Source organism: Vanrija pseudolonga, chromosome 7, assembly GCF_020906515.1.
Source record: "Vanrija pseudolonga chromosome 7, complete sequence".
Lineage (NCBI taxonomy): Eukaryota > Fungi > Basidiomycota > Tremellomycetes > Trichosporonales > Trichosporonaceae > Vanrija > Vanrija pseudolonga.
In genome coordinates this window covers 2,141,127-2,156,222 of record NC_085855.1, presented here as the reverse complement: position 1 = coordinate 2,156,222, position 15,096 = coordinate 2,141,127, and the positions used below count along the sequence as shown (strand labels likewise).

Genomic DNA, 15,096 nt, shown 5'->3' with positions numbered 1-15,096 from the left:
GCCAGTCGACGCAGCTCACGGGCTGCTTTTCGCAACATGGTACACCTCGCTCTCGTCCGCCGCGAGATGCGCGTAAAGGTCGTAGACGAACATCCTGTTGCCGAAGTACTTTGGGCCGACGGGTGCCCACTCGGCCTCGTAGGGGCGATACCGGATGCCGTTCCACGTTGTGCGGGGTGACTCCTCCTTGACAGCGCGGAGGGTGTGCCATGCCCTCCTGTCGTCGTGCGGCGGGGGGCGCGGCGGCGTGGAGGTGAGGACGAGCGCGAGGCGCAGGCAGGGGAGATACGTGCTGGCGGCGTTCGGCGTCAAGAGGTGGTGGAACGTCGTGAGGTACTTGAGCTCTGGGCCCTTGGGCAGGCGTCCCTCGCCGGCGCGCCACTCGCCGTCGACCGGCGCACAGTCGAGGATGCGCGCCAGCGTTGCCGTGCGCAGCTCGCGCTCTAGTGCTCGGCGCGCGTCGCGCGTCCCACGCCACGGCAAGCTGCCGGCCATCAGCAACTCGCGCAGCCCCTTGGCGGTCTGGGAAGGCGTTCGTCAGCAGGCAGCCGTTCGTGGGCGCTCCCGGTGCCACTCACATCGTCCATCATGGCCCAGTACGCGCTGCAGTCGCTGTTGTCGCTGCCTCCCGACCACACCCACACCGGGACGAGCCGGCCGCGGCTTGCTAGCTCGGCGACGAGCTGCACGACGTCGGCAGGGGCGGCGCGCGTGGCCCGCGCCATCGTCGCGGCCCACCACGGCGCATTGGGCCCCTGCTCGTCGACCCACAGGTTGAGGAGGCAGCGCGGAGGCAGCTTGGTGTGTCCCAGCCCGCAGTCGTACCACTCGAGCCCCGGACGCTTGTAGTTGCACCAACAGTGCGCCTGCGCCACCGAGACGATGTGGTATGGTCTGTCTTTCTCGGCCAGCCGCTGCGCCGCGAGCTGCCGCGCCGCATGTTCCGCTTTTTCGTGTTTGCGCACCAGGGCGGCGTTGTGCGGCGGCCGCCGGCGTGTCCAGCCCGGCGGGACTACGGCGCGTCCCTCGAGCCGCTTGTGCAGTTCCTCGTTGGCGTCGACGAGCCGTACGGCCATGGAAGCGCGGGGTCGGGGCGGGGTCGGGCGTGTGGATGCGGCCCGGCTCTTGGTTGCCGACGAGCCCCCTTCCTTGGCCAGGTGGTCGGTTGTCGCTACGATACCGCAGGACGTGATGGTAGGTGTGAAAGACAGGTCCCAGTAGGTCTCAGCGTCAGAACCACTGTTGTCGGAATCACCCGGGTCGCCGTCGTCGTCGAGATGCTGTGTCTGTGCCGCCGCTTGCTCGTCTTCCTCCTCATACTCGTCGTCGTACTCGCCATACCCCTCGTCCTCCTCATCCTCCTCCTCGAGAATGGGTGAGGCGGGGACATAGTACACCCTTGCCGTCGACTCGGGAAGCCCACAGCGCAGCGAGTGGGCGTAGCTGAGCGGCGTGCCGAGCGCGACAAAGTCGTCGCCGTCGGCAGTGTACCCGCCGCCGGCGTCGGAGAGGGCGTCGCTGGCTGAGATGGAGACAAAGTCGTCGAAGTCGTCGTAGTCGTCGTAGTCGTCGAAGGGCATGCTGGCCGCTGCACTGATTGTTAGTAGGGGGTGTGATGCATGGATGCATGCGTTCTTCTTGGCTGATAAGCAGTGTCGAGTGGCAAGGGGTAGTGGTGTCGACTTGACTCGGCTGCACAAGACCGGAGCCGAGGGAACCAAGCTTCCCACCACTAGCTTCTCAGTACAACGGTGCCGATGAGCTGTTCCTGCGACGACTCACTCGGCTGCATGGGAGCTCTGCACGTCCCCTGCCCGCCCCGGCACGAACCTGTGTCGCCTTGACGCGTCAAGTACAAACGCGATATGACGCGGGCAACGGGCGTGGCAGCCCGCGTTGACCAGCGGACCGCCACAACGGGTGGCGACAGGTCAAACAAGTTGGCCGCCCTCTGCGCGGCACTCACTGGACACGGTTCATCGCATGCTGTGGCGCCCATGCAGGCAAGTCCTCCTGCAAGTGCACGCTCTTGACAGCTAGCATCGGCCAACTCGCCGGCGAGGGGTGCCTGTGACGCGGGCGGAGACGGCCTGAGTTTGGATGTGGCACCATGTAGCGGGGTACTGCCACCTGGGTGGGTGCTGGGTCCTACGCACCCCTGCCACATGTGGACGACACTGGTGGCTGCAGCACAGTCGCGCCACATGCCCCGGCGAGGCGGCGACGCTCGATGCAGCCACATGCCCCTCTCGGCGGCCTTGTTCGGGACGGCGGCGGCGCACAGGCCACCGGGCGTCGTCGAGCAACTGAGAGGGGCCGGAGTGTGATGGGTCGCGCAGGTGCAGTACAAAAGCAGGCGATCAGACCGGTCAGATCAGCACGAAGCATTCCCACTTGACGCCGTCACATCTCTCGTACCACTCTCCGCGGGCCGGCGATCACGAGCTCACGAGCAGCAGCAGCTGGCGTGGAGTGGCGGCGCACTCCGACCGACGGGTGGCACGGAGCGAGCGGCGACGACGACGCAGTCGGTCGCCTTGCTTGCCCCTCGTCAGCTTGGCGAGTCCGCATCATACTCGTTGTTGGCCCCCGTACTCGATGACCTCGCCGCGCACGCGCTACAGCATGGCCACCAGCCCAACGCCAAGAGTGAGTGAGGCTTAGCCGGCGCGGCTGTGATGTCGTGGGCGGAGGGGCGGAGGCTAACCCCCGCTCTCTCGCAGATGGCCTCCCCGCAGCTGCCGCAGATGAAGGCGGCGCCGAACGCGTTAGGCCTTTATCTCGTCGCACCACCCACCATGCACGACGACGGAGGATGGAGCCACGACGCGGACTCGCACGATCACTCGCACGCCCATGATAGCGCGCACGGCGCGCACCACGGCGACCATGGCTCGTGGTGGGGCGGGTGGGGTGAGTCGTTTGGGTTGGGTGACGACTCGACTGACCCCGCTGCAGGACACGGGCACGACCACCACGACCACCACCACGGCCACCACCACGGCGACGGGCACGACCACTGTGCCTACGGGCACCGCAGCCAGCGCAACGGCCACTGCGACCACTACAACGGCGACTACTACTTCCCCGTTCCTGCGCGGACGGGCCCTTCAGCGCCGCCTCCGTGTAAGTAGTCGCATGCCGCCGTCGCTGACGCCCGGCCTCGGTAGACACAGCCGCGCCCCCACGCCGCACGCCATACCACAAGAAGAAGAAACGCCGCGCGCACCCCTCGCACCGGGTGGCGGCGTACGGCGCGACGGCGCCCCACGACGACATGGGCGGCGAGTGCAGCTGCGCGTCGTGCCGCCCCAGCGACGCATGCGGCGAGTGGAGCGAGTGGCGCGGGCCCCTCGGCGCCATGCTCGCTGTGGTGTTCGCGCTGTGGTTCGTCCTCTTCGTCCTGCTCGGCGGCATTGCGCAGGGCCACAGCCGCCAGTATCCGCCGCCAGCGCCGCCAGCCTATTCGACGACGGTGAGGCTGTAGCCTGCCAGTCTAGTGCTTGTTGTACAATAGTTGCAGTATTTCGACGGCCTGCAAGGCCTGGTGCCGCGCCGCGCCGTGCCGTATGCCCCTGTTATGCATACGCCGCGATTGTTTGTGTCGAGTTCCGAGGGCGAGGCCGAGACGCGCGTCGTTTGCGTGGCAGCGCCAGCAGGCAGTCGGTCGCCGAGGCCAGGCTGGGCGGGCGGGAGCAAACTTGCCGGCCATGCTGCGTGCTGCAGTGGCAAAGTTGCGAGACGTCATGCCAGCTTCAGTGCTGCACATGGTTCCAGTCCGCCGCCGTCGTTCGCCGCTCGCCGCTCGCTGCCGCCACCACCTGACCCGACCACCCCACCACAACTTTCCCATCATCATCGCGACTCACCAACCGCCTCGCACAACACAATGCCCGACGAGCCATCCAAGCCACCACCACAGCAGGCGCAGACGTACGCGCAGGCCGCAGCAGAGGGCACTGACAACCCGCCGCCATGTACGTTGCGTCGTCGTCGTCTTCCTTCCCTCCCACTAACCCTTCCTAGACGGCCAGACGGAGAACTCGATCTCAGTCACGGGCATCTCGAACGGCAAGGGCGACGGCGACGCTGCCGCTGGGCCGAGCGGCGGCGCCGGCGCCGGCGCCGGCCCGTCATCGACACACGTCAACGCCGTGCAGGCGCCGCCTCCCGCGCCGGCAGCCTTCACGCACCCCGCCGCGAGGCCGCACCACCCGCACCCGCACGCCCGCGCGCACAACCACGCGCACGGCCACCTCGGGCGCCACCGCGACGTCGAGGCCGGCGTGGTGCTCTTCATCCCCGAGCGCGAGATTGCGCTCTCGCGCGCGCGGCGGCGCTTCTTCGGCGCGCTGTGCTGGGCGCTGGTCATCTACCTCGTGCTAGCGTGCGTCTTTGGCGTCGCGTAGCGGACAGCCGGGACTGACAACGCTCTCAGCTCAATCACCGGCTCGACGATCCACGACGTGTCCCGCCGCGGACGGCACGGACACTGGGACAAGCGCGGCGTGTGGCATGCGTCCTCGGCGATGGAGTCGGGCACGACGGTGGTGTAGGCGTGCCGAGGCGCTGGAATGTGAATAGCGCGACGGTGCCGCTCGCCGTGCCGCTCGATGTATCGACATACCCGTCGCTATACCCGTTGTAGGAATGAAGCTTGTATTTCAGGCGGGGAGGGAGGTGGGGTGGGGAGGCTGTCGCGACGCCGCCCAGTGGAGCCAGAGTGAAGCCTGTGATGGTGTGAGCACCGACAATCATGTAGAGAGCACACACAGGAGAGGTACAGTGTAGATCGTTTGGAGCCCGCCCACCTCCGCACACCCACCCCGCCATATCATGTCTATGCAACTGCTATTGCCACGACTACAAAAACAACCCCCAACCCCAACCCCCTCACGCACGTCACCTCGCCTCGACCTCGCGGCCCTGCTCTAACCCGGCCCGGACGCGCTCCTGCGTCGCGGTGCGCCACGCCCGCACCCGCTCCTTGAGCCACACCCACGCGCGCGTCAGCACCTCGTACCACCCCTGCATGGTGCGCCACCGCCGCTCGGCCCACCAGCGCTGCCGCCACGTCGGCGGCGCCTGTCGCTCGGCGGGCGCGTCGGCGTTGACCTCGAGGATCTGCGTCTCGACGTATCTGGGGTGTCAGCTTGCTTTGTCTGCCACGTCGCTCCGCCACGTTGACCCACTGCAGCCCGCTCATGGTGATCGCCTGCACCACGTCGTACACCTGCACAATGCTGTTGAACACGCCGATGAGTACCATGGCCACGACGAGCAGATACCCTCTCCCGCGGAGGCGGTTGCGCAGCCCGTCGAAGATGCCTGTGCCGCGGAACGTGTGCACGAGCTGGAGCGGCGCAAAGAGCGACAGCGAGACGAGCAGGCTCAAAAAGCTGAGGGACCCGAGCGCCGCAATGCCCAGCATGAACCGGAAGAGGAACCACATGATGGCGTTGGCGACCCAGCCCTTCCGGCCGCGCCCCCACGCGCGGTAGCCGTCCATCAGGATATCGAGGAACGTGTCGACGGCCTCCATGATGACGTCGTACATGAGCCCTGCGCCAAACACGTAGATTGCCGTGCCGCCGCTCTCGCTCTCCCACACGGGTTCGGGCGCGGGCTCGCCGCGCGCGGCCGCCTCCTGCGCCGCCTTCTTCGCGGCGTTGGCTTCTTCCAGCGACGCCATGAGGATGCGCAGGAGCACCTGCCCCGCCACGAGGGTCAGGAACGTGAACAGCACGAGCGTGACCAGCGCCAGGATCTTCTTGGACGTGGCCAGGCCGAAGATCAGCGTCCGCTGGATCCGGTACTGGTGGCTGCACTGCGGGCATTCTGGCGTCTGTCAGCGGGAAGAAGTAGCGCAGTCAGCGTACGGAGGAAGTTCTTCTGAAGGGCGTCAGTCAGTGGGTGTGCAAGGCGAACAAGGAGGACAGGACATACCGCGTTCGGGCCAGTACCTCGCCACTGGTTAATGCACTTGACTGTGGGGTTAGGAGGGAGAGTGGGTTAGGACCAACCGTGGACATACTGCGAGTGTCAGTATCGCGCTCCACAGGCCGGGGCACACTCACACGCATGCTGCCGGTACACAAGCACGGGCTGATCAGCCTCCCCATGTCCTCCTCGTCCTCGACGCCGCCAAGGCAGATCCGGCACTGCTTCTCTTCGGCGTCCGCTGTGGCCGTGTCCTTGCCGCCGAGTGGTGCGGCGCGTTCCTCTAGCTCGCGGAGCGGCGTGTCGGCCCGCACGGGGGAGGGTTTGGCCTCGTCATCGTCTTCGTCGTCGGGCGGGAGCGGCACGAGCTCTGGCGCGGTCGCTCCTGCCTCGGCCTCGGCCTCGGCATGCGCCGCTGGCTTGGCATGTGCTGGTGCTGGCGCGGTGGCCGCGTCGCGCTCCGCCTCGCGCACAAGTACCCCGCCTAAAGAGGCCTCTACCGCGTGCGCATCGAGCTCGTCATGCTCGTCGGCCCAGGGGTCGTCGTCGATCTGCACGTCGTCGGCGGCTTCCGCAGCCGCCGCGGCCCACGGGTCCTCGTCAACGACGACCACCTCGGGCCCGACGTCGTGGTGGTGGTGGTCCTGCGTGGTCGCGCTCATGCTAGTATACAGAGGCCGGAGCCGTGTCGTGCGCGGGGCGGGGCGGGGTGTGCTGTCGCTCTGCGCTACGAGTATAACCAGAGTTGTGGTCGAGCCAAGAGTCTTGAGTCCACCTCACACATCTCGCTGTCATCGGGCCGGCGGCCACTGTGAGCCCTTGGTGCGTGGGGCGACGAATACGCCACGTGCGGAATGCGGGGCGCCGCGCTTTGCCCCCGTCGCCGCTGACCCTCACCGCTAACGGCAACGAGCAGTGAGGCGGGCGACGTCTCCACCGCCCTCGCTCATCCCACGACATCCGCCTTGGCACTGCACCATCATCACCAAGCCTCAACAAAGCAAAATGAGCAGGAACGACCCGGCGACCTACTCGTCCCTCAAGGACCTGAAGCAGAGCTCGCGCACCTGGTGGGGCGGGAAGAAGAACTCGGCCCCAGCGGCGCCGACAGCGACCGCCGAGCCTGAGCCATACATCGCCCCGCCGCCGCGCAGCACGACGTTTGAGCAAAAGTCGCGGTACATCCCGCCGAGCGAGCGCGCGCCCGGGCAGGCCATGTTCGAGCACGTCCCCACGGCGGCGGAGCGCGACCGCGACCGCGAGCGCGAGGCCAAGCGCCAGCAGAGCTGGGGCGAGTGGGCGAACGAGAATGCGACGTGGGCGAGCAACTCGGTGTCCGAGGGGTACAATAGCACGTTCAACGCCGAGAACCGGGACAAGGTGAGCGGGTGAGCGAGCAGCGGGCCGCAGGCTCGCTGCGAGCGAGCGCGGTGGAGGGGCATGGGACGCCCGACCTAACCCCCGCCCAGGTCCTCAGCGGTATCGGTACCGGCGCCGCCAAGGTCGCTGGCGGAGCCGTCAAGTACACGGCCAAGGGCATCTGGGCCGTCGGAAAAGCGGCGACAAAGTAGGCGTGTAGGCGGTGCGACGGCGCCGAGCATGCGCCGTGGCGTTGCTCACGCCCGCCCGCACATGCCCCATGCCAAGTTTTTTTCCATAGTTGTACCATCTGGCGAGTGCCTCCTGCGACACTCACTCGCCACCGTCCGTCCTTGTATTCTTTCTCCACCTGTGACTATGCACCGAGGTCGTCTGTCTATGCTGCAGCATCTTGACACGCTACACAAATCTGCTCACCGTGATCAATCGGCCGCGGACGACGCGCGCGCAGCCGCTGGCCGTGTCGTAACTTTGTCGTCGTAACAACCCTGTTGTCGTAGCAGCCGTCGCAATCCCCCCTCCCCCCCCCTCCCCTGCATCGTCCACAGCAACGTGCATGTGCATCAAGAACCAAATTACTTGCGCTACCAGACAAGCTATAGATCGACCCAACAAGATAAGTGGTGCTACAGGAGCTCGAGGTCTTGCGACCACGGCTGGTACTAGGAAACTACAAGAGTCCGTATCAAGAAGACGCTCACGCCGAAGCGCTCGTCTCTGCGAGGCTCTCGCGGCGGTGCTCCTCGGCCGCCGACACAAGGGCGTCAATGCCAAGAAGCGGGCCACCAGAGCCGTTGGTAGGCCACGGCCGGTCGCGTTTTGGGGGTGGGTGCAGTGGGCGAGGCTCGTTGGTGCTCTCGCGGCTGCGGACATCCTTGTCGGCCGGACCATGCTCGGCATGGTGCTCGCGCTCGCGCTCACGCTCATACTCGCGGTCGACCAGCGGCCCGTTGGAGCTTGGGCCCTTGCGGTAGCCGAGAGGGGGGAGGTGCAGGTCCGAGCCACGCTCGCCACGCTCGCCGCGTTCGCGTTCTCTGTCGCGCTCGCGGTCCAGAGTCGGACCGCTCACGGATCCATTCTTCCGCTGGGTGCGGCCAGGCGAAGGTGATCGGCGACCAAACGATCCAGAGGACGCGCGGGGGCGCAGAGGAGGAAGGACGGGGTACCGCGAGCTGCTGGCGCCACTGTAGGTAGACTCGGAGGGAGTCACTACGGCGTGCGACGCAGGAGACACGGTCGACTCGCCACCACCGTTCTGGCGCGGTGACGTCTGGTACAAACCAAGGGATGACGGTGAGGGTTCAAACTGCGTGCGGTTACTCGCCAATGTAGGCGCTCCTGGGAAGGGACGAAGGTCACGAGGAGCCTCGCGGCCAGGGGTAGGAGCATCGAGGAACGGGAACAATCCACGCTCGAGCGTCTCCCGGCGCTCCCAGCCCCATTCGCGGTACGACTCGCCCCACCACAAGCTGAGGCGATCGTCAAGGGCTTGGTAGTTGCCAGAGGGAGCGGTAGCGCGGATATGGTCCGTCCAGCAAGTGATAATGACCGTGGCAAAGAACACTACAGTTTAAGGTCAACTTGGGGCACAAACGACACTGGAATGTACTCACTCAATGGTCCTTCGCGGCCACGCTCGCCCAGAGAGTCAATGATGACGGTGAGGTTGTCGACCGCCTGCCCTTGACGTTGGATGGCAAACGGTGCTCCCGCATGCTTGGACTGGAGGTAGAACATGCCGCACTCTGCCACGACGTGCATGTAGGCAAAGGCCCAACCGCTGAACGTGACTTCTGTGAGCGCGTGGGGAATCTTGGTCATGGCCGCCGAGAGGTTGACCTCGTCGAAGCGGAACTGGCGAGGGAGTTCGATGGCCCACGACTTGAGAGCCTGCTCATAGTGGCTGGGCGGCATGTGGCGCGCCTCTAGCGATCCTCCGCCAGCATTGTTGGCAATGGCCATAATGTTCGAGTAAATGATCATGATGCGCATGATATGGCCGAATTCGCCGACGGCTCCTTCCTCGGAATGCCAGTTGCCTGTGCCAGGCGTGATCGAGTCTCGGCGTCCAGGCTCACGGCCACCCGAGGCCATTCCGCCGTAGCGGTACCAGTAAACTTCATAGCCGGGCAGGGGCACGTTGGCGAGCTCGTGGTCCATCATTCGGCGGGGACGGCCGCCCGCGGACGAGCATACGTCCTGGACCATACTCATCCAGAATGTGCGGTTTCGGACCTCTGCCAGGGTGTGGAACTCGGGCGTCGACAGGTTTAGGCGAGCCGAGGGGGGAGGCAGTAGACCGGAGTTACTCGGTCGGAGCACAGACAGGGCAACGTCGAGATAGTAGAGGCCCAACCGCGGCTGGCGGGTCGAGTTGAAGTAACACGACATGAGAACGCACGATTGCACAAACTCAGTCTCGTCCCAGGTACCCGAGTCGAGCCGGTGGTCCTCCTCGGACCAATGCTGACGCATTTCAACGATCCGATCAATGTTGGCGCGGCATCGATCGGCAAAAGTCTGGCCCCTCAAGTGGGTTGGCACGGATGGTGGAAAGGCAGACACAAATGATTCTGTCTCCATTAGGCGAGAGGCCATTGTGTAAATAGCGTCGAGAAGAATAGGCGACACTCGGTTGAGGTAATGCCGGTGTAGGAACGTCGGCACATGAAGCATGGCAGGGTAAGGGTGTGTCCTCTTGAGGAAAACTTGTTGCGGTCAGCGCCATGCTTGTTTCAGAGGAGGCGAAGGTCCTAACTCACTCTCAATGAGTTCAGCCTGGAGCGCAATGTCACGGTCAACCACATCGAGCGGGCCAAAGGAGCTGGGGCGTTCTCCGTTGCGCCAGTCGCGTGGGTCATTGCCCGGGCGGTCGCCATCGCGGTAGTCACGACGACCCCAGTCTTCGCCGCCGGGACCGCCAGGGGCGCCACTCGAGTTGCCGCCGCTTGGACGTCGATCTGGGCCGGCGGGAATGTAGGCTGGTTTTCCGTCGTCGTTTGAACCGCGCTTGTTCATTGGTGCAGCAGAAGAATCACGAGTACGAGGTGGCGGGATCTCTTCTCCCTGGGCGTTGAGATAGACGCATGGTCGCGCAGAGAACTCGCAGTTGCTGCATGGAGCAAAGCCGTCGCATCGGCGCTTGTTTTTCTGGGGGAAGGAAAATGTCAACAAGGTTGCTGCGGAATGCGCCCAGGCGGCAACTTACATGACACGCGCTGCACGCCTTGGCCAGACGTTTCCTCTTGCGTCCCTTGGTCGTGAGCTCCTCCTTGTCGAGCTCTGGCTTGGTCGGGCTTGGCCGTGGCGGCTCACGAACGTCGCGTTCGTGCGTCGAGGACGCACGGTACATGGATGGCGTCGAGTACGAGCTGGATGTGTTGAACGACGTGCGGAGGAGACCGCTCGGGCGAGCTGCTGGAGCTGCCAGAGGTGCAGGTTGTCTAGGATGCTCTGGTGGCGGTTGCGACTTGGATGGTGGCGCCTCCAGTGGCTTGGGTGTGCGGGTACGCGGTTGAAGCGGGGGTAAGCTGGACTTTGTGACCGGTGCCGCGGCCGGCGTCGAAGCGGAAGCCGAGGGGGGCGAGCCAGCCTCGCCTGCCGGCCTCAAGGGCTGGGTCGAGACATTGTCCTCTCCTGCCATCATGGAGACGGAGGTTTGAGGTGAGTGTTGATGAGGTTGGATCAGCCGCTAGAAAGGGAGGATTGTGATGAGTCGATCTGGACCGGCGATTGATGGGGGTGGGGGAAGGAAGGGAGGCGGAGGTGAGCGATGGGGGGGTACGCGAGTTGCGGTAAACGATGGGATTGAGGGAGTTGGCGGTGAGATGGAGATGTGTTGTGGGTAGTGTCGAGAGCAGAGGAGGGTTGTGCGCGATGGGTTGCTTGTGTCCTTGTCGGGTGGGTGCACCGACAATGGCCGAATAAGGGGGAGACGCAAAGTGGTCAAGAGGAGGAGCGGCAACGGCGACAATGATCCTAAGTCGAAACTAGTTGGTGGGGGCCGGGGGGGGAGGGGCTCGATTTTCAACAGCCGCCGGCGCACGGTCCAGCCAAAACGCGGGGTAAATACAAACGGGGCGGGACTGTGTTGACGTGGGTGGGCAAAGCTGGTATCAAGTTGGCCCACGAAGTGTTTGTGTGTCCAAGGTCGGTGTCTGTATCAACTAGCAGGGAGCAGCCTGGTTGTGGGAAGCACGATTGGTATATGTATGCGTGCAGGTAGGTGGCAATAGTGGGGAGGGGGCAGTAAAGAGGCGCGGTGGGTCGTCAATCGATGGATTCAACCAGAATACAGTCCAACAGGTGATCAACAGAGGCCGAGACAACGAGGCGGCGGCGGCGAGGGGCGGCGGCGGCGGCAACAGCAAACAACGTAGCAGGCAGAGAGGCAGCAGGCAGCCAAAGTGGTGATGCGGGTGAGATTGGAGAATTGAGCGTGGTGGTGGTGTCGGAACGGGCGGCAGGGCGGGGCACATGCACGTCAGCAACCTATTATTCTTTCTGTTTGTACGAGCGCCAAGGCGTTTTTGGCGCCGTCTATATGCACGACTGACCTGATCACTGTCTCTCTCTCCTGTGTCCTTTTGCCGAACAGGGGAAGAACAAGGAAGGCGGCGTGTGTTGGATGTGGGGTTATTGTCGCGTGATGGCTTGGCGGCACGGACAGTAGGACAATAGCCGGCGGCGGCGCGGCGGCTATGGCTCGAGGAGGAGTAAAAGATGACGGTCGTGTCCGTATGGATTCGGTGGTCGGTGGGACTCGGACGCGAGTCGGAGCAACGCGACTCGAAGAGGATGACTGTGGGCGGGCCGGGGGATTGTCGACCGAACAACGGCTGGGGTGCGGGTGGGTGAGGGTGGGGGGGGGTGAGGGGGGCGTGGGCTGGGCTGGGCTGGGGGGAGTCGGTTGCCGCGGGGGGGTGTTGAAATGGCGAGGCGTCGCTAGTCGGTGGCTCGTGCGCGCGCACAGTGACCCTCGTCGAAATAAAAAGGCGGCGACGACGACGACAGCAAGAATGAAAGTGACAAGAAAGTGGAAGAGAGAAAACGACAAGACGTTGCAGTGCGTGCAGGTGCTGCTGCGAGGCGACGACGAGGAGCCAGGCAGGCAGGCGAAGAAAGCAGGGTTTGCGGTAGTGGTGCGGTTTCGTTTGCGGTTGTTGCGGCTAGAGCGGCTCGACAAGGTGCAGGCGTGATGCTTGCAGAGTGATGCTGGCTGCCACCCCGGCGACCTGACTGCCCTCGTCCTGTTGCTCCTGCTCTCCTGCTGCCCTGCCCTGCCCATTTTCTGCCCCGCGACGCTAAGCGGCCGGTCCCCCGCCGCGGCTCGTCTGATGCCGGCGGCTCTGCAGCTACAGCCAACAGCCAGCACACTTTCGTCCCGTGGCCCAACTCTCCCAGCTTGCCACCGTGGCCAGGGTTGCAATCGTCCATCGGCCCTGCCGACGCACGCAGCAGGCAAGCAGGTGTGACGGGCGCGGCGGGGCTGAGAATAATAATAATGCCTCTCTGCCAGTGCCGCGACGCCTCGCTGCGGCTGCATCTGCTGCTGCTGTCCCTCCGCATGCAGCCTAGCACATCCCTTCGTACTCGGCCCCCGCAGACGGCGGCGGCGGCGGCAGGCAAGCGCCAAAGCCGCCAAAACCCGGGCAGGCTGGCTGGGTGTTGGCTGGCTGGATTTGCGGGTGGGCCAATGGAATCCAATCAATCAATCCAACGGTTGTCGCCCGCCCGCGGGTATTTTTGCAACGCACGCATGTCACTGGCTGGCTGCACCCAAGGCATTGGACACGCCGTGGGTTGTGGGTTAGAACATACCCTGGGCTGGGTGGGGGGCGTGGATGCGTGCCGCCGCAGCCCAGGAGGCCCAGCAGCACAACCCAGAATGCCGCCACCCCTTCAAGGCCCCCTCAATCTCCCCGCTGGCGACATGCCCTCGCGACCCGCAAATGTCAACTGCCGACACGGTTCCTTCAGGGCCGTGGCAGAGCGTGTGGCCTTGTGGCCTTGTGGGGCACGGCGGGCGAAGGCGACGAGGGCAAGCGGCAACATGACTCGCCCAGTCTGCTGTCATGCCGCGGCATTGGCTGTGCGGCAGCGCTCGCGGCAAGGCCGCACTCGGTCGGCCATGGGCACGCCGCACGCATCATCACACTACTGCTATCTATGGCCTGGCTCGTAATTGACATGACTGCCCGTCCATTCGAGATTCGGTTTGCTTATTGCGACTACTGCATGCACACCAGAGGTTGCCTGCCCGCTGTGCCAAATCGCCGGGTTACACTGCCGCTGTTGCGCTGCCGCATTCCTATGTATCTCTGTCGCGCGATCGATCGAACAGTGGTGCCCGCCGAGCACTTACTTTCTACGACGCCAACGACGCCAACGCCGCATCGCGCTAACAAACAAGCACCAAGCACCCGCGCGACGAGTCAAACGCGCCAGACGCCACCCCCTCCCCGTGCATCACGGTCCAAGTAGAGTAACCCCGTCTCACTCTCCTCCTCGCCGCCGTGTCTTGCTACTACTGACGCCGCGCCGTGCTCGGTCACGGTACACGGCGCCCGCGGTAGTAAGCAGCAGCACCAGCACGCCGCCGGTGAGCGCATACCCGTATAGCGTATAGCGAGCTACACCGCCGAGCCGACCCGAAGCGGCCCCACGCCCGTGGACCCCGCCTCGCCCTGCCCCCCCTGCCCCCGCCCGCGCCGGCGCCGCCGACACAGGGTACGGGTCCCCGATTGGGTCTCCGGCCCTCGTCTCGTCGTTTCTTTTCCTTTTGCTTGTTCTGCCGCCGTGGCGTGGCGAGGGTTGGCAGGGGAGGCAGAGGGGGCCGGCGGTACGTGTCAGGGCGGGTCGGTTGGGTGACTCCTGGGTCTGGGACCTGTTGACGGCGGAGCCAGTGCCAGCTCCAACCGGTGTCACTCGCGGCGCCAGCCAGCACCACAGTTTCACCACAGCGTCACCAGCACCTACACCACCCACGCCCACACCACCACCACAATAATCGCCGCAAGCATCCATCCACTCGCTTGCCATAATCTTTCCGCAACTGCGCTCCACAGCTATAATCAGACCCGTATGCCCCAGCGCGCAGCGGCGCAAGGCATCAGCCCCACGCCCCAGAAAAAATGTGCGTAAGCGACATCCCACGTCAGGTCAGGCGACCCACCTCCCCCCTGGTCCCTGCGTGCACTGCCGGCGGGTCAGGCCATTCAGATGCCGGCGGCTGGAGCGGTACGAGCGGTAGCAGGCGGCACGCCGCGGGCGGGTGTGCTCCGGCGTCGTTTGAATGCACCAACACTTGCTCCAACGCCGTGTCGAATTGACACGGTGCAATGCACGCACTCACAGCGGGCGTCGCGCCGCTCCGCTCGACATGCTGCGTGCGGCTCATGTACATCCGAGCGAGCGACGAGCTGCATTACAGTACACGCCCCGTCCCGCCGGCCCGCCGACCGCACAATACCATACCATACCTGCCGCGAGTCGGACAGTTTACGCTCCTTTTGTCCGCAAACGTCCTCACATCCCTTGTTCTCTGACATGCGAGCGAGGCTCGCTTGGCACCGAGTTGAGATGAGATTCAATCACGTTCCTGCGCCGCTCGCTCGCTTGCGCTTCCTCTCGCCTGTTGCGTCGCTCCACCCACGCCGCTGCCGCACACGCCGTCGGCAGCGACACAGGGCATGCCAGAGCCGACCAAGAGCCGCACTCACCCGCACCTCTCCGATCGTCGCCTTGCTTCGTTTCGTCTCGCCGCGCAACGCCTGG

The 15,096-nt window shown here is 65.0% G+C and overlaps 6 protein-coding genes across 6 annotated transcripts; 3 read left to right on the top strand and 3 right to left on the bottom strand.

Moving 5' to 3' along the window:
* Window positions 1-15: 15 nt before the first annotated feature.
* LOC62_07G009714 (uncharacterized protein) lies at window positions 16-1,580 on the bottom strand (the record flags this gene model as incomplete). The annotated part of the gene is made up of 2 exons (XM_062776271.1): window positions 16-522; window positions 579-1,580. The coding sequence occupies 2 exons, from the start codon at window positions 1,578-1,580 to the stop codon at window positions 16-18; spliced, it is 1,509 nt and encodes a 502-aa protein (XP_062632255.1).
* Window positions 1,581-2,625: 1,045 nt separating this feature from the next.
* LOC62_07G009713 (uncharacterized protein) lies at window positions 2,626-3,487 on the top strand (the record flags this gene model as incomplete). The annotated part of the gene is made up of 4 exons (XM_062776270.1): window positions 2,626-2,649; window positions 2,739-2,913; window positions 2,959-3,126; window positions 3,177-3,487. The coding sequence occupies 4 exons, from the start codon at window positions 2,626-2,628 to the stop codon at window positions 3,485-3,487; spliced, it is 678 nt and encodes a 225-aa protein (XP_062632254.1).
* Window positions 3,488-3,778: 291 nt separating this feature from the next.
* LOC62_07G009712 (uncharacterized protein) lies at window positions 3,779-4,872 on the top strand. The gene is made up of 3 exons (XM_062776269.1): window positions 3,779-3,977; window positions 4,027-4,387; window positions 4,439-4,872. The coding sequence occupies exons 1-3, from the start codon at window positions 3,890-3,892 to the stop codon at window positions 4,554-4,556; spliced, it is 567 nt and encodes a 188-aa protein (XP_062632253.1). The 5' UTR covers window positions 3,779-3,889; the 3' UTR covers window positions 4,557-4,872.
* Window positions 4,873-4,902: 30 nt separating this feature from the next.
* On the bottom strand, window positions 4,903-6,602 carry march5 (E3 ubiquitin-protein ligase MARCH5; the record flags this gene model as incomplete). The annotated part of the gene is made up of 6 exons (XM_062776268.1): window positions 4,903-5,140; window positions 5,193-5,838; window positions 5,880-5,892; window positions 5,947-5,987; window positions 6,024-6,033; window positions 6,078-6,602. 6 exons carry the CDS (start codon window positions 6,600-6,602, stop codon window positions 4,903-4,905), a joined length of 1,473 nt encoding a protein of 490 aa, XP_062632252.1.
* A 290-nt stretch (window positions 6,603-6,892) lies between these two features.
* On the top strand, window positions 6,893-7,696 carry LOC62_07G009710 (uncharacterized protein). The gene is made up of 2 exons (XM_062776267.1): window positions 6,893-7,320; window positions 7,410-7,696. Exons 1-2 carry the CDS (start codon window positions 6,946-6,948, stop codon window positions 7,509-7,511), a joined length of 477 nt encoding a protein of 158 aa, XP_062632251.1. The 5' UTR covers window positions 6,893-6,945; the 3' UTR covers window positions 7,512-7,696.
* Window positions 7,697-7,861: 165 nt separating this feature from the next.
* LOC62_07G009709 (uncharacterized protein) lies at window positions 7,862-12,171 on the bottom strand. Its single transcript, XM_062776266.1, has 5 exons — window positions 11,877-12,171; window positions 10,529-11,501; window positions 10,083-10,470; window positions 8,934-10,028; window positions 7,862-8,883 (listed from the first exon to the last, which is right to left on the bottom strand). The coding sequence occupies exons 2-5, from the start codon at window positions 10,964-10,966 to the stop codon at window positions 8,018-8,020; spliced, it is 2,787 nt and encodes a 928-aa protein (XP_062632250.1). The 5' UTR covers window positions 10,967-11,501; window positions 11,877-12,171; the 3' UTR covers window positions 7,862-8,017.
* Between the last annotated feature and the right edge of the window lie 2,925 nt (window positions 12,172-15,096).